General features: G+C 39.1%; 1 protein-coding gene across 11 annotated transcripts in view; it reads left to right on the forward strand.

Moving 5' to 3' along the window:
• The window catches only part of SEL1L2 (SEL1L2 adaptor subunit of SYVN1 ubiquitin ligase), a 63,787-nt gene that overhangs the window by 27,123 nt on the left and 9,043 nt on the right, over positions 1–27,621 (forward strand). For 9 of the 11 annotated variants that reach the window (XM_025180472.2, XM_075925635.1, XM_006114699.4 and 6 more), the window contains 13 exons: positions 6,494–6,547; positions 6,665–6,724; positions 6,823–6,904; positions 9,425–9,579; positions 10,124–10,180; positions 11,214–11,282; positions 14,041–14,118; positions 15,939–16,001; positions 16,604–16,691; positions 16,786–16,934; positions 19,945–20,110; positions 20,201–20,275; positions 26,149–26,318. In XM_025180472.2, coding sequence (XP_025036257.2) covers positions 6,494–6,547; positions 6,665–6,724; positions 6,823–6,904; positions 9,425–9,579; positions 10,124–10,180; positions 11,214–11,282; positions 14,041–14,118; positions 15,939–16,001; positions 16,604–16,691; positions 16,786–16,934; positions 19,945–20,110; positions 20,201–20,275; positions 26,149–26,318 — 1,266 coding nt within the window. Of the gene's footprint in view, positions 1–6,493; positions 6,548–6,664; positions 6,725–6,822; positions 6,905–9,424; positions 9,580–10,123; positions 10,181–11,213; positions 11,283–14,040; positions 14,119–15,938; positions 16,002–16,603; positions 16,692–16,785; positions 16,935–19,944; positions 20,111–20,200; positions 20,276–22,790; positions 22,832–26,148; positions 26,319–27,621 lie in introns of all 11 variants that reach the window. The other 2 variants (XM_025180475.2, XM_025180468.2) reach the window with 2 other exon arrangements.

Here is a 27,621-nt window from a genome sequence, read left to right on the forward strand (position 1 = left end):
AATTGACTATTATGTTAAAAAAGGTATGTAAAGTAGCATACACAAAAGCAGTGTGATACCCTTTGTATTAGATGTCAGTTAAGACGTACCCAGATGCTAGACATAGATTTGTTTGGGTGCATCCACCTATTGAGAGGTATCTGGAATAAAATGAATTGGTAAACAAAAATTCTCAGACCATCCCACCTCTCACTCTGATGTTTACATAAATGTATTGTGATCTTGTTATGCTTAGGTATCCTTGTTGTCACATTTGCTACTTCAATAGCCTTGTTAAGGATATCTTGTGTTTGCTTCAAATCTCATGGCAATAATGGAACTAATCAATGTGGCTTTTTATTCAAACTAAACAGAAGACATAGTCTGTCTTATTTGAAGTAAGTCTGGAAACAGTGTGTTAGCATAGGTCCTGGAACTAGTGGGGCTGCCATTCCCTGCCTTGAAGTAGTTTCCCTGCCTTGAAGCGGTTTCCATTATATACAGGGTTTACAGTTTGGCTAAATGGCTCTCAGCACCCCCAGTATAAAAACTGCTTCAGCACCCCAGTGTGTTAGTGTGACTGGTGCCTGGAATGGACCACACTGAAAATGTGAAACACAGGGCAGACTACAAGAAATTGGGCAGACATTCCCCTAAAACTGGTGGGTTATTCTATAATGAGATTCATCAAGCCAGTAACAAAAGAGATTCTCTAGTGCTGCTCTGGTTAACAAGAAGTCAAATGCAGTCACCTTTAGGTATTCCAGCCTTTGGATCTCATGCAGACAAGTTGATCTAATATAGTGAAAGGTTATTGAAAACTCTATTTACCATATGTGATCCCAAAGGACCAGACACTTACCCTGGGTCAATATATGGCTCAGATCTTACCAAAATATCACAATGTCAACCCATCCTTAGAAAGCTAACAAAAAATTATTAAGAAAAAATAATTATTGAACAGGTAAAAGATTCTATAAATTAAAAATGCTTATGAGGTCCTTATACCAGGTTTGTAGCAGTGAGAGATGAGGCTGCACATTTGTAAAAGTCTGTTTGGAATTATCACAAAAGGTTAAAATCCAAATGTAGCTTATATGTAAAGTCAGAGTATTTCCCTGCATTTTCCAAAGCAGTCCAAATAACTACATTACTTTACACTTATCCACACAAGAACCTCTTCAAAGAACTCTGATGGATTAGTAAGACATGATTTCCCTTTACAGAAACCATGTTGACTTTTGCCCAACAAATTATGTTCTTCTATCTGTCTGACAATTTTATTCTTTGCTATTGTTTCAACTAATTTGCCCGGTACTGACATTAGACTTACCTGTCTGTAACTGCCGGGATCGCCTCTGGAGCCATTTTTAAATATTGGTGTTACATTAGCTATCTTCCAGTCATTGGGTACAGAAGCTGATTTAAAGGATAGGTTACAAACCATAGTTAATAGTTCCACAATTTCACATTTGAGTTCTTTCAGAACTCTTGAGTGAATGCCATCTGGTCCTGGTGACTTGTTATTGTTAAGTTTATCAATTAATTCCAAAACCTCCTCTAATGACACTCCAGTCTGTGACAAGTCCTCAGATTTGTCACCTACAAAGGATGGGTCAGGTTTGGGAATCTCCCTAACATTCTCAGCCAGGAAGACTGAAGCAAAAAATTCATTTAGTTTCTCCGCAATGACTTCATCGTCGTCAAGTGCTTCTTTTGTATCTCGATTGTCCAGGGGCCTCACTGGTTTTTTAGCAGGCTTCCTGCTTCTGATGTACTTTAAAAAAAATTTGTTATTATCTTTTGAATTTTGGGCTAGCTGTTCTTCAAACTCCATTTTGGCTTTTCTTATTACTTTTTTACACTTAATTTGACAATGTTTATGCTCCTTTCTATTTCCCTCACTAGGATTTGACTTCCACATTTTAAAAGATGTCTTTTTATCTCTCACTGCTTCTTTTACGTGATTGTTTAGCTACAGTGGCTCTTTTTTAATTCTTCTACTATGTTTTATTAATTTGGGGTATACAATTAAGTTGGGCCTCTATTATGGTGTCTTTGAAAAGTGTCCATGCAGCTTGCAGGGATTTTACTTTAGTCATTGTACCTTTTAATTTCTGTTTAACTAACCTCCTCATTTTTGCATAGTTCCCCTTTCTGAAATTAAATGCCACAGTGTTGGGCTGCTGAGGTGTTCTTCCCACCACAGGAATGTTAAATGTTATTATATTATGGTCACTATTTCCAAGTGGTCCTGTTATATTTACCTCTTGTACCAGATCCTACGTGCCACTCAGGACTAAATCAAGAATTGTCTCTCCCCTTGTGGGTTCCTGTACCAACTGCTCCAAGAAGCAGTCATTTAAGGTATCAAGAAATTTTGTCTCTACATCTCGTCCCGAGGTGACATGTACCCAGTCAATGTGGGGATAGTTGAAATCCCCCACTATTATTGAGTTCTTTGTTTTGATAGCCTCTCTAATCTCCCTTAGCATTTCATAGTCACTATTACTGTCCTGGTCAGGTGGTTGATAGTAGATCCCTACTGTTATATTCTTATTAGAGCAGGGAATTACTATCCATAGCGATTCTATGAAACATGTTGATTCATTTAAGATTTTTACTTCATTTGATTCCAAATTTTCTTTCACACATAGTGCCACTCCCCCACCTACAAGACCCATTCTGTCCTTCCGATATATTTTGTACCCTGGAATGATTGTGTCCCATTGATTGTCCTTACTCCACCAGGTTTCTGTGATGCCTATTATATCAGTATCCTCCTTTAACACAAGGCACTCTAGTTCACCCATGTTAGTTTTTAGACTTCTAGAATTTGTGTACAAACACTTTAAAAACTTGTCACTGTTTATTTGTCTGCCCTTTTCTGATGTGTGAGATTCTTTTTTATGTGAATGTTTTTCGTCTGATCTGTCCCATACTTTATCCTCTTCCATCCTCTCCTCCTGACTAAAACCTAGAGAATCTCTATCAATAGACTCTCCTCTAAGGCTACGTCTAGACTGCAAGCCTCTTTCGAAAGAGGCTTTTTCGAAAGATACTTTCAAAAAAGAGTGTCAAGACTGCAAGCAGTACTTTTGAAAAAGCAAGCCGCTTTTTTGAAAGAGAGCACCCAGGCAGTCTGGATGCTCTCTTTCGAAAAAGCCCTGTTTGCATTCAAGAACGCCTTTTTTCAAAAGAGCACTTTTGAAAAAAGGCGTTCTTCCTCGTGAAATGAGGAGTACCGCCTTCGAAAGAAAAGCCACGTTCTTTCAATTTAATTTCAAAAGAACGCGGCTGTAGACTAGACACAGGTGAAGTTTTTTCGAAAAAACCCTGCAGTCTAGACACAGCCTAAGAGATGTCCCTGTCCGATCCACTTGCTCCTCTGCACCAATTGGCTTTACCCCATCTCTTAGTTTAAAAACTGCTCTGTGACCTTTTTAATGTTAAGTGCCAGCAGTCTGGATCTACTTTGGTTTAGGTGGAGCCCATCCTTCCTCTATAGGCTCCCCCTATCCCAAAAGTTTCCCCAGTTCCTTATAAAGCTAAACCCCTTCTCCCTACACCATTGTCTCATCCATGCATTGAGACTCTGATGCTCTGCCTGCCTGCCTAGCCCTGAGTGTGGAACTGGAAGCATTTCTGAGAATGCCACCATAGAGGTCCTGGATTTCAGTCTCTTTCCTAGCAGCCTAAATTTGGCCTCCAGGACATTTCTGCTACCTTTCCCTATATCATTGGTACCTACATGTACCACGACCACCGGCTCCTCCGCAGCACTACACATAAGTCTATCTAGATGCCTCGAGAGATCCGCAACCTTCGCACCAGGTAGGCAAGTCACCATACGGTTCTTTTGGTCATCGCAAACCTATCTATCTACATTTCTAATGATCAAATCTGCCATTACTAACAACTGCCTTTTCCTACTGACTGGAGTTCCCTCCCCCAGAGAGGTAACCTCAGTGTGAGAGGATACCCCAACATCTGGAAGGAGGTCCCAACTATGGGAAGGTTTCCCTCTGTTCCCATTGACTGCTCTCCTTCCCTGAGTCTTTCATCCTTCTTAACAGCACAGGGGCTGTCTGACCAGAGGTGGGACAATTCTGCAGTGTCCCGGAAAGCCTCAACTACATACCTCTCTGCCTCCCTCAGCTCCTCCAGTTCAGCCACCCTGACCTCCAAAGCCCATACATGGTCTCTGAGGGTCAGGAGCTCCTTGCACCGAATGCACACATACGCCACCCACCCATAGGACAGGTAATCATACATGCTACACTGAGTACAATAAACAGGATAGCCCCCACTGTGCTGCTGGGCTTCTGCCTGCATTCTCTCCTACAGCTACCTAGGTTATTGATAGGTTTTCTAGTTAAATCAGGAAGTTTTGATTAAAACCTTTAAACTAAACTATAAAGACTAGCAAGTGTACCTTGGCCCCTTTCCAACTCCCTCTCAAAACTCCCTGGTCACTGACTCACTGCTTTATAAAGCCCTGCCCTTCCTGATAGCCACGCCCTCTGACTAAGGCTCAGCCAATTAACAGAGGCTTCTATACTTCAAACCTTTAGAAGCTCACAGCTTCCAACTGCTGGCCACAGAACATGCTCCTTCAGACAAACAAACAAAACAAACAGACAAACACAAGCTTGGCACACAGCAAGTAACCCCCAAACACACAACCACTTACCTCAAGGGTCCTGTGTTTGCCCCTCCTTTACCTGGAGAACTCCCTCTCAAAACTCCCTGTTTGCTGCTTCTGTTCACAAAGCCACTCACAGTCAGCTCTCTGTGCTGTTCCTCTCTGGAGGGGCAGTACTGAAGACAAAGCCAAGGTGAGCATGACTTTAAGCCAGATTTGCACCCTCCAAATTCAAGGCTTCTGTGGGGGGCCAAAATACAACTCAGGAAGCCTTGGGAGCAATTCAGAATTATAGCAGACTCCCTACTGCTACCAATGGCTTGTACGGGATGTGTGGTACCACCCTTCGTGGTCTATTCCCACTAGGGCTTCCTCTATTCTGGAATTTTCAGGTGAACTAATGGTATATAGGTATAGGACAGGGATGGGGAACCCTTTTTAGGTTGGGGGCCACTGACACACAGAAAAATCAGTCAGGGGCTGCACACAAGTGAGAAACTAAAAACAAACAAACAAAAAACCCATCCCCAGCATGGGTTCCCCAATGCTGGGGGGTTCCCCGAGCCTCAGAGGCCAGATCCAGTCAACCAAGGGGCTGCATCTGGTCCCCAGACCTTAGGTTCCCCACCACTGGTATAGGGACTAGTAGTATTAGTTGAAGACATTCACCTTTGTTTCCTCTTAGAAATGCCAGAATCTAGAGATCATCAGGGTGAAATTCAAGATGCATTCATGTTAACATTTTATTGTCTTTTGTTTGTTGAATTTCCTTCATTAACACCTAATTTCCATGGTGACAGGCTCTACAAAAGAGAATAGAAATTTTTGAAACACATTAAATCATTTATAATCTCCGCACAATATTCAGTCTAAGTGCTATTCTGCCAGCTCTGGCTCAGAATAGCAATAGTGCTTATGTCCATTGGAATTCTGTAAATCCTATTAAAATAATTTACCAACTCATAAATGATACAATAGCAAAATATAGCTACAAATTAAATTATGATGTTTTATTGTCTTGGGCCAGTGCCATAGTCTAGTACTATAGATGGCTTTTCCATTTATTTATCTGAGAGAATTAAGTTACAGAACTGATTTTATAGATTAAGAGATTCCAGGGCCAAAGTACCTAATGGAAAACACGTGGGGCAACATTATAATAATCAGATGAAGCTAATGGCTATAAACTAGTCCAAAATACTCAGCATCAACATTGACCCTGACACTGCTCTGCAGAACTGCTAGGTAAAGATCTATAAACTACCATTAAGCCCTTTCCTATGTCATTCTGTGACTTGCGCATTACATGGACATGTAACTGCCAACAGGCAGATTCCAACATGGGACTTTTGGTAGTTTCGTGTAGGAGCCCCGAGTTTGAGCTATAAAGCCAGGTGGCTTGCAGCTTAGGCCGTAGAGCTCACTTATTCTTCTCTCTCACTGTAAGTGGTCTAAGTACCACTACATGGGATAGTGAATTGCACCCCATACATGTGTGGGTTACAGACACACTCTATGAGATCCTGTTTTATTCCACAACTGAACACAACATTTACACAAATGCATAACTGTAGTCTGTAAGCATATATTTAAGTGTTTTGCTGAGTCAAGGACTTAGATTAGTGATTAATACTTTATATAAGCCTAACATGCACACCTGACAGGTAACAAAAAAGGAAGCATTTTAGCAAGTTACTAAATGAAGACTGCATAACCCCAGTTAGTAGAGTTTTAACTCTTTAAAAGCTCATTGAAAATCAGAAAAGAAATAAAATAAATCAGGAAGCGTCTGATACAGTTTGTATGAACAAAACAAATGACCACACTTAAATAAATGTTCTAACATTTGCTTTTATTTTGGAGCTGCAGGCTTTAGGATTTATGTTTTCATATGGCATAGGAATGGAGTATAATCCAGCCAAGGTAAGAAAAATTAAAAATTGATATGCTAGTCTTTGAAAAATTAAAGAAATGATTTACCAAAATACCATTGGTTTTGTTTTTTCATTCCTTGTATAATATTTTGTTTCTGTGTTTTAGGCTCTTGTTTATTACACATTTGCAAGTCTTGGAGGAAATTTGATATCCAAGATGATTTTGGTTTGTAAATTATATATTTGGCAGCTCTATTTCTTGTTCTCCATACAATAATCCAAAATTTAAAGAATAAGAAAAATATCAGTTAATTATTGTTTTAGGGATACCGTTACTGGGTTGGAATAAATGTTCCAAGAAATTGTGAAACAGCACTTACAAATTACAGGAAAGTGGCATATTTAGGTAAGTGGTCCATATGTCATTACTGTTGTCATATCTCATTTTAGAGCAAATGAAAAATATTATGTGAAGTGAAGAAAGACAATTTTTCATTCATAACGAGTAATTACACCAGATTCTGTTATCAGATGCACAGATGTAACTTTCATTAAGAGCAATAAAAGCTGTGCACATTTATTTAAGTGTAGAGTTTAAGCTATGTAATATTGCCATCTCATGAGTTCTATCAATTGTCTGTACTTTCATATAGTGCCATAGTTAAAATAATATTTTGGAAACATGGTAGGCACATCACAATCAAAGTTCTAAGACAGCTTTCATTGGAAGCCTGCTTTTGACATCCCCATCTCCACAAAAGGAAGTGAATCAAGCCACTACCTGGACATCATTGGCTATGCTGCTTTCCAGGCAGTGCCACCAATTTAAGGGACTGATGGCATAAAGGAGGTTGCTGTTACCCTGCATCACTGCAAACTTAAACCTTAGACAAATTGCTACTGGGCTCTCCTGTCCTAATCATGGAAACTACTATGACACTGGAACTTTAGAAGCTCCGTAATTATGTAGCTGCCAAACCACAATCAAGCTTCAAGAAAACTATATGTAAGTCACCAATCCAGCCAATGTAGCAGTAGCTTGTGTTACCTGCATTTCTTCACTGGGGTTAGAGGCAAAATCCATTCAGCCATTTGAGTTATGAGTTTGCCCAAACATTTTCCTCTTCATAACTGAACATGTCCAGTATCAGCTGGAAGCAGGGGTCGGGGTATGTTTTATCTTACATTCCAAAACCATATATTGTTATGAATAAGTTTGTTATGGAAACAGATGACACTCTCCAGTATACTTGTTGAAGGAGGGCAGAGGTAGGGGGAAAAGTTAACACTGATGTTAAAATGTTCACTGTTTTTTGAACTCCCAATGTTTTGAACCCCCAAAGTTTCACTGTCATTTGTTAGACTGTAACATTGTTACTTTTTTAAAGTGACATTCTCAACTTTAACTTTTTAACTTTAATTTATCTGGGTAAAGATATTCTTTCTCTGTGACTTATAATGTGATCTTTACATAATATTCTGTAAGAAAAATGAAAAATCAACTTTTCATACCTGAAAGTCATATACACCAAATTAAAGAATCTTGTATTATTATTAATTTGTCATATTTTTCCCATTTATCAATTTTGTTCTTAAAACAGCATCTATAAAATGCCACTTATTGCTATGCTCTTAGCAATAATTATTGACCTTAATGTACAAGTTATTAAAGTAATTTTTATATTTTACTTTTAGTTCCTCAAATACATACAAATCATCTTTATGGGAGAGGCATAAATGCAGCAATAACCAGTACATTTCTGGCAGGAATGAATGTGATTTCAGTAAACATAGTTGTCATTTCTAAGGGCAGTCCATATTGGCCTTCCATCTACATGACATAATACCAAGATGCAAATCTAGGCACTATTGCTTTTTCCAAGTTCTTTACTTTTGTTCTGCTTCACATAAAACAAATAGCAGAAGTTTCTTCATCTTCTCCTCACTTTCTATAGTTATTCATTTTTATTTCTCAACTTACTAGTTGAAATTCAGTCCTACATTAAATATTGCAACTGGTGTGAGGATTTCCCATCAGCTCTTTGAAGTGTCTTTTCAATTTACGAATCTAATGGGTTTGCTTGTCATGTTTCCTCCATTGCTGCTGCTACATAAGATCTAGACAGCAAAGGCAGATATAATTTTTTTCTGAATTTAGCACTGTATAAATTATGCTAGAACCAAACAACAATATCTAAAAAAGCAAAAATATATCCATAGAGGCCTGTTCAATGGTATCACTTTATTTTTATAAGTGAGCAATACCCTTCTGAATAGCATAACAATTACTAAAACTATAGGGCTGAGTCCCTTGCTCGCTATGCTCGCCAACACCCCTCCCCCCCAGTCACCAAGGCCACACTACCCCTGTTTTTCCTCCTTCCCACATCATTGCACCAGTCCCGGCTCTCCCCTCCTTCACCCCAGTGTCTGTGCCAGTCCTGGCTCTCCCCTCCTCCTCACTTCCCCATCACACCATCCCTGGCTCTTCCCTCCTCCTCACCCCCCTGCTGCACCAGCCCTGGCTCTCCCACCCTGGCCGCCAGGGAGGGCTGAGCCAAGGTAGTTCCGGCTCTCCCTGCAGCTGCTGAGGAGGTGAAGGATGAGCCAGAGCTGCAGCGTGGCAGCCCTGGCTTTCCATGTGGCCCATGAAGAAGTCCAGGCCAGGAGTGGTTGGGGCTTGGCTCCTGGGGACTTTGATGACATGATGATGTTATTGTGTCATCCTGCAGGAATTTTTTTGTATATAGAGAGAAAAGAAAGATGTGTAGTACTGGATGTTATACTTGGTTCTACTTTATTTGGCTAACCAGGTTTTTTTTGCATAATTTTATATAACCCTATGTAATGTACTAGCCACATTAATAATCTCTATATTGCTAAATATAATATTTTCGTATTATACTCTTGTCATTTTTATTAAAAGTTGCTGATAAACTAAAAAAAAATGAAGATATGCTAGTAGAAAAAGTGAGACTGGTGGAAAAATCAGAAAATTTGAGTTCTAACAATGACTTCTTAGACTGGGATGTACACCAATACTACAAGTTTTTGGCTGATAGAGGAGACACACAGATACAGGTAATGTATAAAACTAGGATACTTTTTTTCTGGAAAACTATTCACTTATGGGGACAGGACAGTATTCATGAACTACAAATATTTTGTCATATGGACCTTATCCTGCAGCACTCAACTCAATGGAAACAGGATTTGGACACACAAGGAAAGTGGGTACATTCCTTGGTATGGGGAAATCCCTAAATGGCATTGAACCATTTGTTTCCATTGGAATCCATGCAAACACAAAGGATCTGATTGCAGAATTAGGGCCTTAGAATGTCAGGCCTTTAGGCATGGATCACATATTTGTGCAGTGTCTCATACAGTGGGGTGCCAACCTTGATTAGAGTTTCTGGGTATTAAGATAAAATGCAGAAAAGACATGATATTTTATTAGGTTAAGCCAAAACTATAACAATATTTATTTCATCATATGAAAGCATTCAAGGTATACTATTTGCTCAGAAGTTTCTGCTCATGGTGAATTTATGGCATTTTTTCTGGGATTTCAGAAAGACAGAGAATGTTGCTGAAATACATTGTTTTGAATAATTATTTCTAGGTATATCTTGGTCAATTACATCTTGCAGGAAGGAAAGGACTAGAGAAAGATCATTCTGTAGGTATATTTAAATAAGAGCTGAAGATTTAATCTTGCAACATTAGTTTTAACTATAACCAGTTTATTTGCATATATGAATATTCTGCACTAAACTATAGTCATTTAACTTTATTGATTCTGTAAATTAAAACTCCCATTATGACTTTATTCTACAGGGTTTCACTTAGCATGGTTATGAAGGTGAATGGGCTCAGACAGACTATCTGGGCCCCATAATTATCTCAGCACCCCAAAGCAGCCAAAAAAGTTTCAGTGCACTATTACTGCATATAAATGTGTATGAGAAAGGAAGGAATCAAAGACAAGTTTCTTTCCTAATCCTGTGGGGAGAAGAGTAAGTAAGGCAGTTAGTCTCTTCCCTTTCTATTCTTGCCTGTCAGAGTAGAAGATGAGATGAATTTTGGCCTCTGGGGTAGTGCAGCTTCTTAGGGACCTCAGAAATTCAAAGAACTAAGCAGTTCCTTATGCTTAAGACTGACATTGTAAGAAGACATATACTGTAATTCATGTACATATAAAAAGCACTGATGACATTTTGTGCTTATCTGAGAGTTTTTAGGCACAAAGCTGACATTGACGATTGTAGGAGGGGAAGGCAAAATAATGTTTCTGAAAGATAATCACATTATGGAGAACACTATTGGTCACGTGCATTGTAACAAAAATTTGTAAAAACTCGTTCATATGGCCTCTATGCTGACAATTTGTTCCTATCTATGTGTGCTTAGGTAATGGATCTAGATGCTCTGTTCTGACCTTTGATTCAGCCATTACTCACCTATCATACCAGACCAAGGCCCTGATTCTGCAAAGATTAATGTGCATAAACAGTCCTGAGTGGGACTACATATGGGCATACATTTATGATAATGTGTAAGCACTATCATAAATTTTCAGTGTTGTGAGGCTTTCTGGTCTGACTAAATCATGAGCAGTTTCAATGTTATGCAAAACATTTGTCTTGGTTGAATTTACAAAAAACACCTTTTTCAAGTGAAAAAATATAACTTTGTTATTGCTTTTTATTCAGAAAGCTTTCTACTATTTCCTAAAGGCAGCAAAAGCAGGGAATACACATGGCATGGCACTCCTGGGAAAGGTACGTCTTACTTTTCATGAGATTAATTTAGTAACTTGCAATGGTCAAGGACTAGATAATGACTAAACCTAAAGTAGCTACCCAGTGTGTACAGGCAGTAGCACCTTCACTCTGCTTCCCCATGCAGCAACCCCATATCGTAGCACAGAGATCCTGTGGGCAAAGCATGCGCCATACAACTGCTAGTCCCTACTGTGAGCTAGTGAGTAAGAAGGGACAGGAGGGGGCAGCATCAGAACACAGTGGTGGTGAGCCCATATATGGGGTGGGGGTGGATGAATTTTTGACACCTGGTTAGGGGTGTAGCAAATTATCCTTTCTCCTCCACCTACCCCAATCCTCAGAGTGAGGAAGTAGAACTAGCCCTAACACATTTAGGGGGGGAGGGATAGCTCAGTGGTTTGAGCATTGGCCTGCTAAATGCAGGGTTTTGAGTATAATCCTTGTGGGAGTCATTCAGGGATCTGGGGTAAATCTGTCAGAGATGGTATTTGGTCCTGCCATAAGAGCAGGGGACTGGACTTGATGACCTCACAAGGTCCTTTCCACTTCTGGACAGCTGCATGGCAGTGGGTGGCTGTCCCTTTGCTCCAGCTAGAGCTGGGGCATGCAAGGTGAGGTTGTCCCAGCTGGGGCAGCCTCGCTAGCTGGAAGTCAGCCAATGAAGTTGACTAATTCAAGAAACCATGCCTATTCAAGCCAACATTTAAATACATGTTTTACTTTAAGAGGATGCTCAACTCCTCTTGACTTCAATTAAGCCCTCTCCAGAAGTATAATTGTGAACTTATATGGCTATTAGGTCATATTTTACCTAGCATTCTGAGAAATCAGATCAAGGAAATTTAGATAAAGCAATAAGCCCAAAAACTAAGCTAAGAATTGGTTGGGTTTTTTTAATGTCACAGGTTTCTTTTATTATTTTACTTCTAAGTATAATAACTGGCTAGTAGTAAAATGTTAAAAGAGACATTTTGAAACTGTACCTATTACTTAACTAAGACCCTGTGGATGTGGACCCTGTCTAATGCTTCTATGAACTTTTCCGGTATTTTAGGACTTTGTAGGAGGCAAAAATAATTTTGAATATAGGTTAGGTTTTATTTGTGTATTGTATGTGCTGATTGCATTTCTTAGCCTGTTTACTGGAGACATTCAGAATATAGTGCTGCAGTGAACAACATTTTTAGTTTTTGTTTGATTATAGCAACAAGCTGAATCACTACTCATGATGAAGTCATTTAAATTACACATTATGCTCTCTATTTTCTGTATAATGATAGAGGTCAAAATATCCATCAGGTCAGGCTGTCTTTCCAGTATGAAATAACATGTATTAAGTGCCATAGTGAAACCTGAACAAAGTTGAAAACTTCTCTTTATAACCCCCACAGCTTTGGTATACATTAAACCAAGATTCAGATTTGTAAAAGTTAAGGTCTAGGACTGAAACATGTTACTCAGAGATGCACACTCAGTCCCTGGCACAAAATTCAATGAAGGTGTGTGTGTGAGTATGTGTGAGAGCAGTTAGATGTTGCTAATCATTCTTTCCAGCATACACATGGCAAGTAGGAAAATGGTGTCATTGGTTGCTAATGTTTGCAGAAATGACCTTATTCCTCTTCTAAACTGTCACACCAATGTCTCTGAATATGTTCATCTTCAAATAATCTTAATTCCTTGACTTAAAAAAGTAAAACTGGGAAGTAGATGAAGTAAACAGTTTAATGGTGTACATGTGTTAATGGGGCATTCCATGCAGAAATGACACCATCCAGTCAAATCCCTCTTTGTGTCTGTTATTACTCTAGTCATTTCCAATACGGAGAAAATTGTGGGAAATGGAAAATTGAAAAAAAATGGAATGTGGTTCTCTATCAACGAGTCTATAATTTATAATTAATTACATAGCAATTGAAAAGGACTTCTAACGCAATGCTTTTTTGTATTCATTACATTAGGACATGGCTACTGAAAATTTTGCAGTTTAATTTTATTTGATCTCATATTATTTAAAGTCATGCACCTTGTTAATTATTCCTTGTTTTAGTATTCTTTCTTCCACAACGTTTAAAATATATATAAAAAAGATTTGTTAATAATCTGTGGGTGCTATAGTGGCACATATCCGAAGAAGTGCACGTGACCTCAATGTTGGTGCACTAAACAAAACTCACTCTGCTCATGGATGGAAATTCTTAGAGGGAACACTGTTCATAGGTCTGCAAGCTACCTAGGCTGAGATTTTCCAAAGGGAAACATGCTTTTGAAATCATGCGTCCATTGTTGGATGTGCATTTGAGATGCCTTATGAAGGCTAATTTCCAGAGGTAGATGTTGGCTACTTTCTGAACATCATCTCCCTATAAGATGTCTCTGTTTGGGCACTCTAAAGGAGGCACACAAAAATCACCAGTCGCTTTTGAAAATCTTGGTCTCAGAAGTTATTGCGAATAACCAAAAGGCTTTTTAAAGAAAACAAATTAAATCCAAGTAACTAACATGATTCTATTAGTGTGTACACAGTATAAATCATTTTAGAAAATTAAACCAGTCAGAAAAACTCATAAGTGGGAGTGAACTGGCAAAGTTCTGTTCTGAATTACACCTGTACATTGGCTTTACTGGAGATGTCCAAGTGGAAGTAGGAGCAGACATTGTTCCACTGTTTATAATTTTTATGAAAAACTGGATAGGCAGGGATTCATAAAACATATCTAAGGAGCAAATATCTCTTTTTCTTTGTACTGACCAGATGTTTTTAGAAGGAAGTGTTGCAGTGACACAGAGTAATGCTTCTGCATTTAAGTACTTCACAATGGCAGCTGAAAAGGTGAATAATCTGGTTTTATATAATATTTTAAAAGTGTATTTGATTAACGCATCAATTAGTGTGTAAATTACAGGAGAAAAGCATGTAATCAATTTCTTACATTTGATGGGAATATTGTTCAGTTATAGATTTTTAAGAAGTAGGTAAATATAGCACACTTCCGAAGCCTATAAAATATAACCCAGTGTTATGCAGTTGGTAATGTTAAAGGTAATGGAAGAACAAGCAGAAAAGTTGAAGTAGAAACAGGAGGTAGAACTGTCATTGTTCATGTATAAACTAAATGCCCAGTTCTGGAAGATGCTAATCATCCTCAGCTCTCACTAAAGTCCAAGGCATTACAAGAACTCACTAAGTGGTCTCATATTGTGTAGAACGAATGAAAAGTATCAGGTTGCCTATTAAAGTACTATTATTCTATGTCCAGGTTTTAAGGAGATGCTGGATATTGGCAGAAGACAAGTTCTTCTTACAACTGAGATAGTAAGATAGAACCGCCTTTGTCAGGGCTGATCCCCACTCTGGCACTCCAAGTGCAGAAGTTGGGGGCCCACAAAGACTTTAAATATACCTTGCCCACTACAAGCACTGGTTATAAAAACTTCCTCCAGAATCACAAATGCACAGATTTGCGGGGGGCTGGGTCGCTACCACCATCAAATGATTTTTATCCCTAAAACCATGGGCAAACACTTAAATTCTCCCCCATGGATACCCCAAGCTCTTCTGCCACAAGAGTGCATGAAAAAAGGAGAGAGACAAACAAACTGCAGTTCCTAACTGTCAGGGTAGTCAAACACTTGAATAAATTGCCCAGGGAGGTTGTGGAGACTCCATCTGTGGAGATATTTAAGAGTAGGTTAGATAAATGTCTATCAGGAACAGTCTAGACAGTATTTGGTCCTGCCATGAGAGCAGGAGACTGGACTCGATGACCTCTCGAGGTTCCTTCCATTCCTAGTATTCTATGATTCTATGATAATTTCATCTGGTGACCCCTAGTTCTTATGTTACTGGAACAAATAAATAACTTCCTTACTCACTTTCTCCATACCTGTCATGATTTTTATAGACCTCTATCATATTCCCTCTTAGTCTCCTCTTTTCTAAGCTGAAAAATTCCAATCTTTTGAATCTCTCTTCACATGGCAGCCATTCCAAACCCTTTAGAATAAAATCCACAAGTTCTGATGTTCTCATTCTGTCAAAACATCATCAGAAACAAACCATCTCCACAAAAGTTTCATTTTGACAAACTGGCAAATGCTGATGAAAAAAGCATTTCATCAGAATGTTGTCTGCCACTAATCCAGATACTTGGGGACCCCTGTATAGTGTCCAAAATTGAAGGTTGCTACAATATATGTGTCAGAATCCCATTTTCCAGTGGGAGGGGAAATACCTGCACAATCAGAGCATTTCCTGCATGTGTCCCTAAGAGCCTATCAGGGCCTATTTTTTTGTGGGGGGACACAGCCTGCTCTGGTTTTACCACCTACTCAAGCCACTTTTAAGGAAGCTTTTTTATTTAATGTCAGTGAAATAAGATATGGAGAACAAAAATGAAAGCCACTTTTTAAATATAAGGTATGGCTACAAGCATTCACGAGAGTCCTCAGAATAGGAATACTGTACTAATTTAGCATTAATCCATAATTATTATCAGAATTCATAGTTCTAAATTCCTTATATCATAGTAAAAAGAAAAGCAAGAGTATCTAATTGATTAATAACTATATATGATAGATGTTTACTTTATTGCAAATACTTTTCAATGTCTTTAATGAGAAATTACATTCAAATTTAATACATTATTTTAGGGTAATGCAGTTGGACTGTGGGGGCTAGGCCTTCTTTATTTTCAAGGAAAAGGTGTTCCTGTGGTAAGAATTATTTTAGTAATTTCAAATATGTTTTCCAAATACATCTAGTAAAAATCAGAGAAAATAAAATGTTTAATCAGTATCTGCTATGAATTAGCATTTCCTTTAATAGGAGATTGTAGCTCAAATAGCTATAATGTAGCTTATTCAAGTGGTGTAGCTAATATGATAATAGTATGTACTACAAATATGAGTAATTTTTCTTGTAATCTGAACGCTATCATGCATACACCATTGTGTGTCCTTAATGAAGTTCTTCCTGATTTATACTTGTGTAACTTTGAACAGATTGAGGCTCAGAGTCCAGTTAAATAAAAAAAACAAACCATTGGTCGCTATTATTCCGTTGAACTTTGTGGCATTGGACTGTGTATAACTGGGATGAAATCAGAATTAGAACCCTGATCTCAAATACTATAATAGAAAGACAAAAACATTAGTTTGATTTTGTTTTTAATTTTTTGGGATGTAGTATAACATTCTGCCAGTAAAATTGTGCCACCCAAAGGTGGGAGAAATCTTGTCTTTTTCATGAACACACGATTCTTACTGTGCTAGGAGGTACATAGAACTTTCAGTAATGGTAGGTAATTACCTTTCAGAACTATACTGAAGCTTTTAAATACTTCCATAAAGCAGCTGAGAAAGGCTTGGCAGATGCACAGTTCCAACTAGGAATCATATATCACTGTAAGTATTATATATTTTTCAATTCAAATTTGCATTTATCAGTAATCTGTAATTTTACAAAAACTAAAGGCTCCAATCTCGACTTGATTTGCAGCTGGCACTGGAGTAAGAAAAGACTATAAACTTGCCTTCAAATATTTTTACTTGGCCTCTCAAAACGGACAACCCGTTGCTGTTTATTATTTGGCTCAGATGTATGCTGCAGGGACTGGAGTGTTTAGATCATGTCAAAATGCAGTTGAGGTAAAAAGTATATTTTTAATGATTTGTGATTAGTTATAGAATAAAAGGCAGAATTTTTTTTACTATTTTAACTTACATTTTTTATGAAAATTGATTATATGCTATGATTTAAAGTAAAAAATCTGCATTTTCTGAAGGAAAAAGGTAATCATATGTGGGCCAAATTCTGGTTTCAGCTACATTAGTCTAAACCCAGAACAACTCCACTGATATCAACAGAGTTTCTCCAGTTAAGACGAAAGTAAATTAGAGTATAATGGGGTATGTCTACACTAGCCCCGTAGTTCGAACTAGGGAGGCTAATGAGGGTGACTGAAGTTGCTAATGAAACACGGGATTTAAATTTCCCACACTTGATTAGCATAATCCCGGCAGGTCGCCATTTTGGAAAATGACTAGCCTGAAGTAACTGCCCACGTCTATACGTGGCAGAGAAGCGGGATTCCGAGATAAACCCTTTAGTTTGAATTAACTGTTACTCCTCATGGAATGCGGTTTAACAGTAAATTCGAACTAAGGGGTTTATCTCGGAATCCCACTTCTCTGCCGCAAATAGACGCGGGCAGTTACTTCAGGCTAGTCAGTTTCCAAAATGGCGACCGGACGGGATTATGCTAATCAAGTGTGGGATATTTAAATCCCATGTTTCAATGGCAAATTCAGTCGCCCTCATTAGCCTCCCTAGTTTGAACTAGGGAGTAGTGTAGGCATACGTATGGAGAGTAGAGACCCATAACATGGAGATATAATGGCCTTTACACCTCAGAGTAGTAGGATACATAGGCCATGTCTTCACTTGCTACACTGGCATTTCTGGCATTAAGACCTGCTAAATCAAATGCTGAAGAAGGCTCTGGTCAGGGCTGGTACACCTTGCAGGATCAAGAAGCAAGGGAAACCGACTGGAGCATTTGCTCCCATCAGTCTCCCTCTGTGAAGATGGTGCCAGTAGGCTTAAGATAAGCCAACTTCAGCTACGTATTTTACAAAGCTGGAGTTGCGTACCTTAACTTGACCTTTCAGATCTAGTGTTAACCTGGCCATATTTCATGCTAGTGGAAATGGGATAGGTTTCGAAGTTAAAATAAAAAAAGAAAAGTTCAAAATTACTTAGAAAAGTTAGATGTCTTCAAGTCACCAGAGCCTGATGAAATGCATCCTAAAATATTCAAGAAGCTGATAGAGAAGGTATTTGAGCCTTTAGCTATCATCTTTGAAAAATCATGGAAGTCAGGAGAGATTCCAGAATACTGGAAAAGGGCAAATATAATGCCCATCTATAAAAAGGGAGGCTTGCTCCAAAATGGTATGTAGCCATGCCCATAGTGTTTAGGGTCAGAAGGGATAACAAAATCATCCAGTCTGACCTCCTGTACCTTACAGACCACTGGCATTACCCAACGCCAGCACAATAAACCCAACCACTGTAATTAAAGAAAAGTATTACAACCCTCAGTCCTGAGATCAATTTTTAAATCTATTTTTCTGACTCTTCACCCAATTAATTTACTAATGTAAGTACAATACTTATCAATTTGGCGCTCTTAAAAAAAAATAGGTTGAGTATGCCTAAAATATCAAGGTTTGATTTAACTTAGAACTATTCATCCCAAAGAATCCTAAGTATTTGTACATGACTATTGATATAACGTTTTAGGGAAGATTTTCTGTGGCTGTTTTTATTCTTTGCCCACAAATATTCATGCCTGTTTTAGGATTTTATTGGAAGTTCCAGTTTTATTAAGTTTTCCATGTACTATAAATACATCCAGTTCAACTAACCCCATTTTTGCTCAGGCAGTTAACTGGCAACTTTAGCACTATATCTAGATTTTGTACATTCCTGGTTTTCTTATGAAATACATATGCATTACAAGACTTTCTATAGTAACATAAGAAATATTGCTCTGAGACATACTCTTCCATCAGAATCTTTACATCTTGCAGAAAGTTATCCTTCATTCACAGTGCAGATCAGAGTGAGGTTCACCCTCTCCCCAAAAAAGAAGAGGACACTACCCTCTAATACACAGCTTAATTGGGGTGGACTTTGAGATAATTGGGGGGAATGCCAAAATATTATTATCTAGTGCCAGTACTACCAATTCATAACAAGTCAGAGTTGAATCTCACCAGCAGATGCTAGTGACAAATGACCAGTACATTTGGGGGCTATCTTGTGCATAAGCTATGGACAAAGATGAAAACGAGTCTTCTAGGTTGAGTTCCTCTCAGTTTTTCTGTTGGTAATCCATTCCACTTTTCATAAAATAGGTGAATAGTCATTGGGCCAAAAAAGTGACACTTACTGGGGCTGCAAGAAATTCAGGTTCAAGTTCCTGCTCCCATAATTATTTATACAAAGCAGAACAGCTTCAACAGGAGAGATTGATAGAGTCCCCAGCCTGCAGTCTGATGTTTAGGGTATTCAGCTGGGAGAGAGGAGATTTGGGTTCAAGTCCCTGCTGCAACGTAGAGATTTAAATTTTGATTTCTCACATCTCAGGGGAGTGCCCTAATTATTGGACATGTGGGAAGGCGGGAGCACCACTACTGGGTTTATTTGTGAATGATGCCTAAGTCCCCTTCAGAATCTCATCTAACAAATTTTATGTTGTCCAATATTATTTGGCAAATATGTCACCTTCGCAAATTTGACACAAAATTGCATCGGGCAGTGAATAAACTATTAATCTGAAAATGTTCTCTCATCTCTAGTTGCAATCTTATTTGTGGCTTAATATTCAGCAGAGCATCTTAAATAAATAACATTTGTTGTATAAAGAAAAACATTTTTGTTTTTAATCAATGTATTGTTATATGCAACTAAGGAAGCAACTTTAGAGTCAGATTCACCTGACATTTAATGATTAAGTACTCTTTCTATCAGTTAAGGAGGCAATTTAACCTAGTGTCCCCTAGCAGGAGCTACCAGGTAAGATTTAATTGAGATTTAATTGAGTGAAGTGTAAAACCTCATGTATTTTTCTATCTCTGTTCCTCTGTTCAGCTTTATCGAAGTGTTTGTGAACTAGGAAGTTGGTCTGAAAAATTCCTGACTGCATACTTCGCTTACCAGGGTGGGAATATAGATTCATCTCTTAGTCAATATGCTTTATTAGCAGAAATGGGGTATGAAGTAGCTCAAAGTAATTCAGCTTACATTCTGGAAACTGGTAAGAAAAGTTACATTACTGTTTCTGTATATTGTATATGTATAACCAAGTGGTGTTTTGAACAATGCAAATTCAATTTTTCTTTTACAGAGCAGGTTAAAATTCTCAGTAAGGAGCAGAGGTATCCATTAGCACTTCTCCTGTGGAACCGAGCCGCAGCTCAAGGTATGGAACAATTATGTTAAAAATAGTTTGTAATTTGCTGTCCACTCTTTTAAGTATGCTTTTCTTCAGCTCTGCTGCTCAGATTGTACAGCCAGAAGACAAATGAACACCCAGGTCATGTCTACACAGCAGGGCAAAAGTTGAATTAAGATACGCAACTTCAGCTACGTCATTTGCATAGCTTAAGTTGAAATAGCTTAATTCAGCTTTTGGCACTGTCTACACAGCAGGAAATCGAAGGAAGAACACTCTTCCTTTGACTTCCATTGCTCCTCATGAAATGAGGGTTATGGGTACCAGAGTAAGAAGTCCTCCATCTCGACATTATTTCAAAATAATAGTTTGCTGTTTAGACATAACAGTTTGTTATTTTGAAATAACGTCAGTTATTCCAAAATAACACTGCTGAATAGATGTACCCTCCATGGCCCAAGAATATGGCATTACAAACTTCAGATAATGAAGCTAACATCTTTAAGGGATTGATTCTCACACATAACTAACTCACAGTTAAAAGGATGTCTGTACTATAGGTTGAACCTCTCTAATCCAGAGCTCTCTCATCTGGAAACATCCATAATCTGGAATAATTTTAGTTAGACAGATGTCCACTTTTCATTAGTGTGGCCAAGTTTGTTTACGGCCACCAGTCCTGTCTCTCAGTGTTCTGTGCTGTTATTTATCTCTAATTTACCTCTAAATGTCCTCTCTCAGCCCAGTATGAGAGGGGTAGCTGTGTTACTCTGAATCTGCAAAAGCAGCGAGGAGTCCTGTGGCATCTTATATGCATGCTTCTGACGAAGTGGGTCTTTGCCCACGAAAGCTTATGCTCCAACACTTTGGTAAGTCTATAAGGTGCCACAGGACTCCTCACCACTCTCACAGCCCAGTAAGCAGTGGAACTGTTAGTAATGCTGCTAGACAATATTGACCTCCTGTGGTCCGGAAAATTCTCTCATTTGGAACCAGTCAGGTCCTGAAGATCCGAACTAGAGAGGTTCAAACCTATACAACCTTAGGCATGTTAAAAATAATCTAACATTCAAGAAATTCTCACATCTCTGGGTTAAAACAACCAACTACTCATTTATCCTCCCTTGATTCATTCTTCATTCACGGGTACTTTATCACAAAACTTGGACTACAATCTTTAAAACTATGTATGAAAAATGGCTTCTTTAACTAAATAAACACCATGAAAAAAATTACACCTACTCACTAAAAAATATAGGAAATTTAGAAGCATAAAGATTTGTAAAGTATGCTTACTTGCTAAATGTGCAGTATATATTTTACTGTAGTACAGCTTGAAGAATCATTTGGGATCTGGAAAACCATCTCTACAGTTCACAAGTATCTACTTGGGGAGAAGATTTCTGAGGCTGCATCTACACTACAGAGCTTTTACTATCATAGCTCCAGCAGGATAGCCCCTTTGCATAACCATAGACATTACGTCTATATTAACATAAGTTTTTCTGCAAAAGCGACGAGGAGTCCTGTGGCACCTTATAGACTAACTGAAGTGTAGGAGCATAAGCTTTCGTGGGCAAAGACCCACTTCGTCAGATGCATGTAGTGGAAATTTCCAGAGGCAGGAATAAATATGCAGGCCAGGATCAGGCTGGAGATGATGAGGTGGATCCAATCAAGGAGGATGAGGCCCACTTCTAGCAGCTGATCTGGAGGTGTGAATTCCAAGAGAGCAGAAGCTGCTTTTATAGTTAGCAAGCCATTCACAGTCTTTGTTTAATCCAGAGTTGATTGTGTCAAACTTAAAGATGAACTGTAGCTCAGCAGTTTCTCTTTGAAGTCTGGTCCTGAAGTTTTTTTGCTGCAGGATGGCTACTTTTAGATCTGCAATTGTGTGTCCAGGAAGATTGAAGTGTTCCCCTACAGGTTTTTGTATGTTGCCATTCCTAATATCAGATTTGTGTCCATTGATTCTTTTACGTAGGGACTGTCCTGTTTGGCCGATGTATATGTATAAAATCAGGAATAAGGGATCTTTCGGAAAAGGCTTTATTTTCCTTAAGATCCCCGTCTAGACTGGCGCTTTTTTCCGGCAAAGCCCCGAGCCGGAAAAAAGCGGCAGCTATGTTCATGCAAATGAAGCGGGTAAGATTTAAATCCCCGCTTCATTTGCAATTGCGCTGTGGCTAATCTGCATCCCTTTTCCGCAAAAGGGGGGCAGTCTAGACACAGCCTAGGTGTTCCAAAAGAATCATTCATTTGCTTCTACACAGTATTTTATTGGCACAGATATGCTATAGGATGTGTTTTTTTTCACACCTCTCACCAGTATAATTATGCTGGTGTAGACCAGCTGAGGAGCCTTTGTTTTAGCAGACAGAGGTGGCTGCAAACGGAGACCAGGTGTTTTCAGAATAGAAATAATTGGCAAAATTTTAACAGTGAAGGTAATCACTGAAAACAACCTGCCAAAGAGTATGATGGATTCTGTCATTTTAAATATTTAAATCAAAACTGTATGTCTTTTTCCAAAATTCTGCAGGTCAGTCAGAATGTATGGGCTTGATGCAGAAATTACTTGGTGTAAGTAACTGTTTTAAGTTGGGGCTGAGACTAGATGACCATAATGGTCCCTTTTGGATTTAAAAATCTATTAAACTGTATCACCAATTTTCTGCTTACCACAACTAGAGTCCCTAAGGGTATGTCTATACTACCACCCTACTTCGAACTAGGGTGGTTAATGTAGGCAACCGGAGTTGCAAATGAAGCCCGGGATTTGAATTTCCCAGGCTTCATTTGCATATTGCCGGGCGCCGCCATTTTTAAATGTCCGCTAGTTCGGACTCCGTGCCCGTGGCTACTTGCAGCACGAACTAGGTAGTTCGGATTAAGCTTCCTATTCCGAACTACCGTTACTCCTCGTGGAACAAGGTGTACCGGTAGTTCGGAATAGGAACCCTAATCCGAACTACCTAGTTCGTGCCGCGTGTAGCCGCGGGCACAGAGTCTGAACTAGCGGATATTTAAAAATGGCGGCGCCCGGCAATATGCAAATGAAGCCCGGGAAATTCAAATCCTGGACTTCATTTGCAACTCTGGTTGCCTACATTAACCACCCTAGTTCGATCTAGGGTGGTAGTGTAGACATACCCTAAGATAGCATCCACATGCAGTCTTTGTTTCCAAAACTTAGAACTTTCAGTTGAAGTTTGCCTTCAATTTTAATCCCACAAAAACTTCTGCCTGATGTATTCCCAAGATTCCTCCCTACATATAGTAAGTCCACTATTTTCTTCTCTTCTGGAGACAGGCTCACTTCCTCCTTATACTTGTAGCTTTGCCCTGATTGGCTTCACCTACACTAGTCAATCAGCAGAAATACCTCTGCATCATAGTGTAAGATCCTACTTACAACCTGGATTTCCTGTCTCACAGAACAATAGGGGAAAAAAACCAATTACACTGCCAAAGACCCTCAAATGAAAATATGCCTGCCAGTAGTCACAGACATTCAGTGCAATAGAGTGTTAGGAAAAAATCCTTCAGCTAATAACATACGGCAGTGGCATGTGGGAAAACAACAGTTTGCTAGGTAGCCAAGACCCAAGCCACAAAAATCTTTATAGATGAATATCAACATTCTCAAAACGTCCTGAAACCAACAAGAATCTGATGAAGCTTTCAACAAATTTGCATAGTATATTCTATTTAGTGTCTGCTACCAACAAGAATTAAGAACCTGTAATTTCTGCCTCTTCTTCTTTCAAGTAGCTTTCAGGAGAAACCCTCTGTACATCACATTTCAGCAATCCAATCTAGGGATCATAAAGGATATGGATAAAGAAAGCTCATTATCTAATAAACCATCTTGTTAGTCTTTAAAGTGCTACATAGTCCTGTTTTTTGTTTCATAAAAAACAATCCTGAGCATTACCAGAAACCAGTGAAAATGGTTCATTTTGCCACTGATGTGTGACTCCATGAACAAACTTGCTATTTCAAGTGCTTTAACTTCAGTAATCTTCCATTTATTCATCTGCCATTTCGCCTGACTTCATCCACATTTCTGCTAGTCCTCTCTCTCTCTTAGGCTACGTCTAGACTGCAAGCCTCTTTCGAAAAAGGCTTTTTCGAAAGATACTTTCGAAAAAGCTTCTTTCGAAAAAGAGCATCTAGACTGCAACCTCTTCTTTCAAAAAAGTGAGCCGCTTTTTCAGAAGAGAGCACCCAGGCAGTCTGGATGCTCTCTTTTGAAAAAGCCCTGTTTGCATTTAAGAATGCCTTTTTTCGAAAGAGCACTTTCGAAAAAAGGCATTCTTCCTCGTGAAATGAGGAGTACCGTCGTCGAAAGAAAAACCGCATTCTTTCGATTTAATTTTGAAAGAACGTGGCTGTAGTCTAGACGCAGATGAAGTTTTTTCGAAAAAAGGCTACTTTTTTCAAAAAAAAACTGCAGTCTAGACACAGCCTTAGTTTCTGGTGCCATCACTCTCAAGCCTGTCCTTTCCCTCATGCCCAGCTTCCCATCCTACTTCCCTACTGAATCTATTCAAGTAACCTTAATTCCATCCCATGCCTTCTGTCTTCCCCTTACTACTGCTTGGAATCTAGATCCCCCCTACCCTTCTTATCTCCAAATGCACTATTTGCAAGCACCTGGAATATGTAAGCTATTCTTGCTGCTACATGCCCAAATCCCTCCTCGATATACAGCACCAAATTGTTGTCTCCTTCACTTCACTGAAACCAGTCTTACCAAGATCACTAATGATCTCCTTTAGTCAAGTTTTTAAAGGTCTCGTTAGTTCCTGGATATTTCACTTTTACCTGATCACGTCAGCCATTCTTTCCTTCTCCTCCCTCTCTCCCCTTGAGCCTTAGAACTCCTGATTTCTCTTCCTTCCAACCCAACTGCACCTCATTGTTTCTGGCAGTAGCTCAAGTTTCCTTTTCCTGCTCTGTGGACACGTGCTCTGAGGAATGTCCTTCTGTTTCTTCATACTTTACTCCTAATAGATGTTCTCTGTTTTCATGGTTTCAGTTGTCAGCCAGACCTGGTGACTTCCAGATCTCTCCACATATCACATTCCTGACAATACTTCCCCTAGCTTGTCTCACATCTTCAGCTGTGTTTCTATAAATTCATTGGAGGTTCTTTATTGCTTAAAAATGGCACATTAAATTCCCCTAATGGTTTTCCCATTTCTTCTCTTTTCTGTTCCTGTCAAAATATCCACTCTTTCCCAGTCACCAAGATGCTCAAACAGGGATCCCGTTCACTGGTTTTCCCCATCCATGCTCAAACTGTTGCTATATTATCTGTTTTCCCTTCACATAAAAATCTCGCCTTTCCTCTCCATCCCCTTTGACATGGCAGTGCTCTTATCTTGTCATCTTGCTCCGTTATTTTATTCAAAATATGGCTGTTATAGCTCTTCCTTGACAACATGCTGCTTTCTTTCACCTCCGGTGTCTTGTCTTGCACATCAAAATCAAGCTTTCACCTTCAAGTTATATGCTAACTCTGCCCCACATGCATTTCAGTGTTCATTTCCTCATACTTTCCTTTCTGCTCTTCGCTTTCTAAGAGGCCCTCCTATCAGTCCCTTTCTTATTCTTCTCCCACATACACCTTTTTCCATGCCATCCCTTACATGTGGGACTTCTTTCCTACTGCTGTATTGTAAACACCTACTTTTTCCCCAGTTCCTTCCCATTTACTATTCTCTATAAAATATAATAATTTTATGACTAAAATCATTCTTCAAATTTACATTTTATTCATTTTTAATTATATTTAAGAGAAAAATACATTTTTATTAGAAGAAGAAATTTACCAAGAATAGTAGTTTAATACAGATTTTTGATGTGGCTTTTCTTTTTAATGTTTCCACCAGGCAATGCATTTGCTAGAGTTAAAACGGGAGATTATCACTTTTATGGTTATGGAACCAACAAGGATTATGTCACAGCAGCAATTCATTACAGCCTTGCAGTCGATCACCACATTGCTCAAGCCATGTTTAATCTGGCATATATGTATGAACATGGTTTAGGTATTCCTAAGGTAATATGGGCAGTATATGGTGCATCTATGTAAAATTAACCTTAATAGATGTAGTTGAAATTAAACGCAATTATAGCTTTTATTATATATTCTGAGTGAGGCAGAATCTCCCATATGAGGGGAAATTAGGAAAACAGATTATTAAAATTATAAACGAGTATCAGGCAGGCTATCACTGAGAGATACACATGAAATAACAGATGATTTGGTGGAGGCCAAGTGAGTGCTCTTTCCTCTTGCCACATAAAAACAAGGCTGGGAAATGAAGATATAGTGCATTAAAATGGAAATTCAGTTACAAACAGTGCATAATCCACCTGTAAGGTCTCAGACCATGTGTTATCAGAGAGACCGGTTTAGTAACATTCAAAAATGCAATTAGTTGTTTACGAATAAGAAAAAAACCTAAAGTTGCATCAGAAAGGCTGGAAAAATACAAAAGCTGCCCTCCCTCCCTGTGCTCTGGGGAAGGCCGGAGTACATACCGTGCTCCCAGGGCCAAGGAAGTCTGGGGCTGCTTGCCTCCCACTGGGAAGGGTGGCCTGCCCCTAAGGTGAAGGCCAGGGGGAGGGGATGAGAGCAGAGCCTCAGGCAGAAGGGGCAATAGGTTTGCTTCCCTCAGGCCTAGGTTCACCCACAGACCATGATGGAAAAATAACCAAATTAAGCTTTCAGAGTGATCACCATTGACCTTCCTAATATGGCTCCTTTATGGCCCTGCTACATTTATTGCTTTTTTCTGGGGTCCAGGCTGTTTGTATACAGCTTCATGAGCCACAAGAGCAAAGGAAAGGCGGGATCACCAATGATCACTATTGGCATTTCCACCTCTCCAATTCTGATTTTCTGGTCTGGGCAAAAAGTTCCAGCGTGCATTTTTCTGAAGAGAATGGAGTTCCTAAAGATATGAGCATTATGCACCTTTTATGACCATCCCACATATATGTCAGTGAAACTGCCCTTGTGATCCAACAGTGCCTGCAAACCATGGAAAAGTACCCCTTGTGGTTTATGTATTCCTTGGCAAGGTGGCTGGGAGGCAAGATGGGGATGTCTGTTCTATCGTTCCACTACAGTTTGGGAACCCCATGCATTACAGTATCCACATTTCCCAGAGTCACAGCCCTCCATAGCTCAGGGATATCGACTGCCATGGCTACTTCTGTGACAATAGCCCCCACTGTAGATTTTCCCCTCCAAACTGATTCCCAAGTGACTGGTAGCTATCTGGCACTGCACGCTTCCATAGGGCTATTGCCATGTGTTTCTCCATGGTCTGAGCAGGTCTCATTCTCATATTCTT

Source organism: Pelodiscus sinensis, chromosome 3, assembly GCF_049634645.1.
Source record: "Pelodiscus sinensis isolate JC-2024 chromosome 3, ASM4963464v1, whole genome shotgun sequence".
In the NCBI taxonomy this organism is placed as follows: Eukaryota; Metazoa; Chordata; order Testudines; family Trionychidae; genus Pelodiscus; species Pelodiscus sinensis.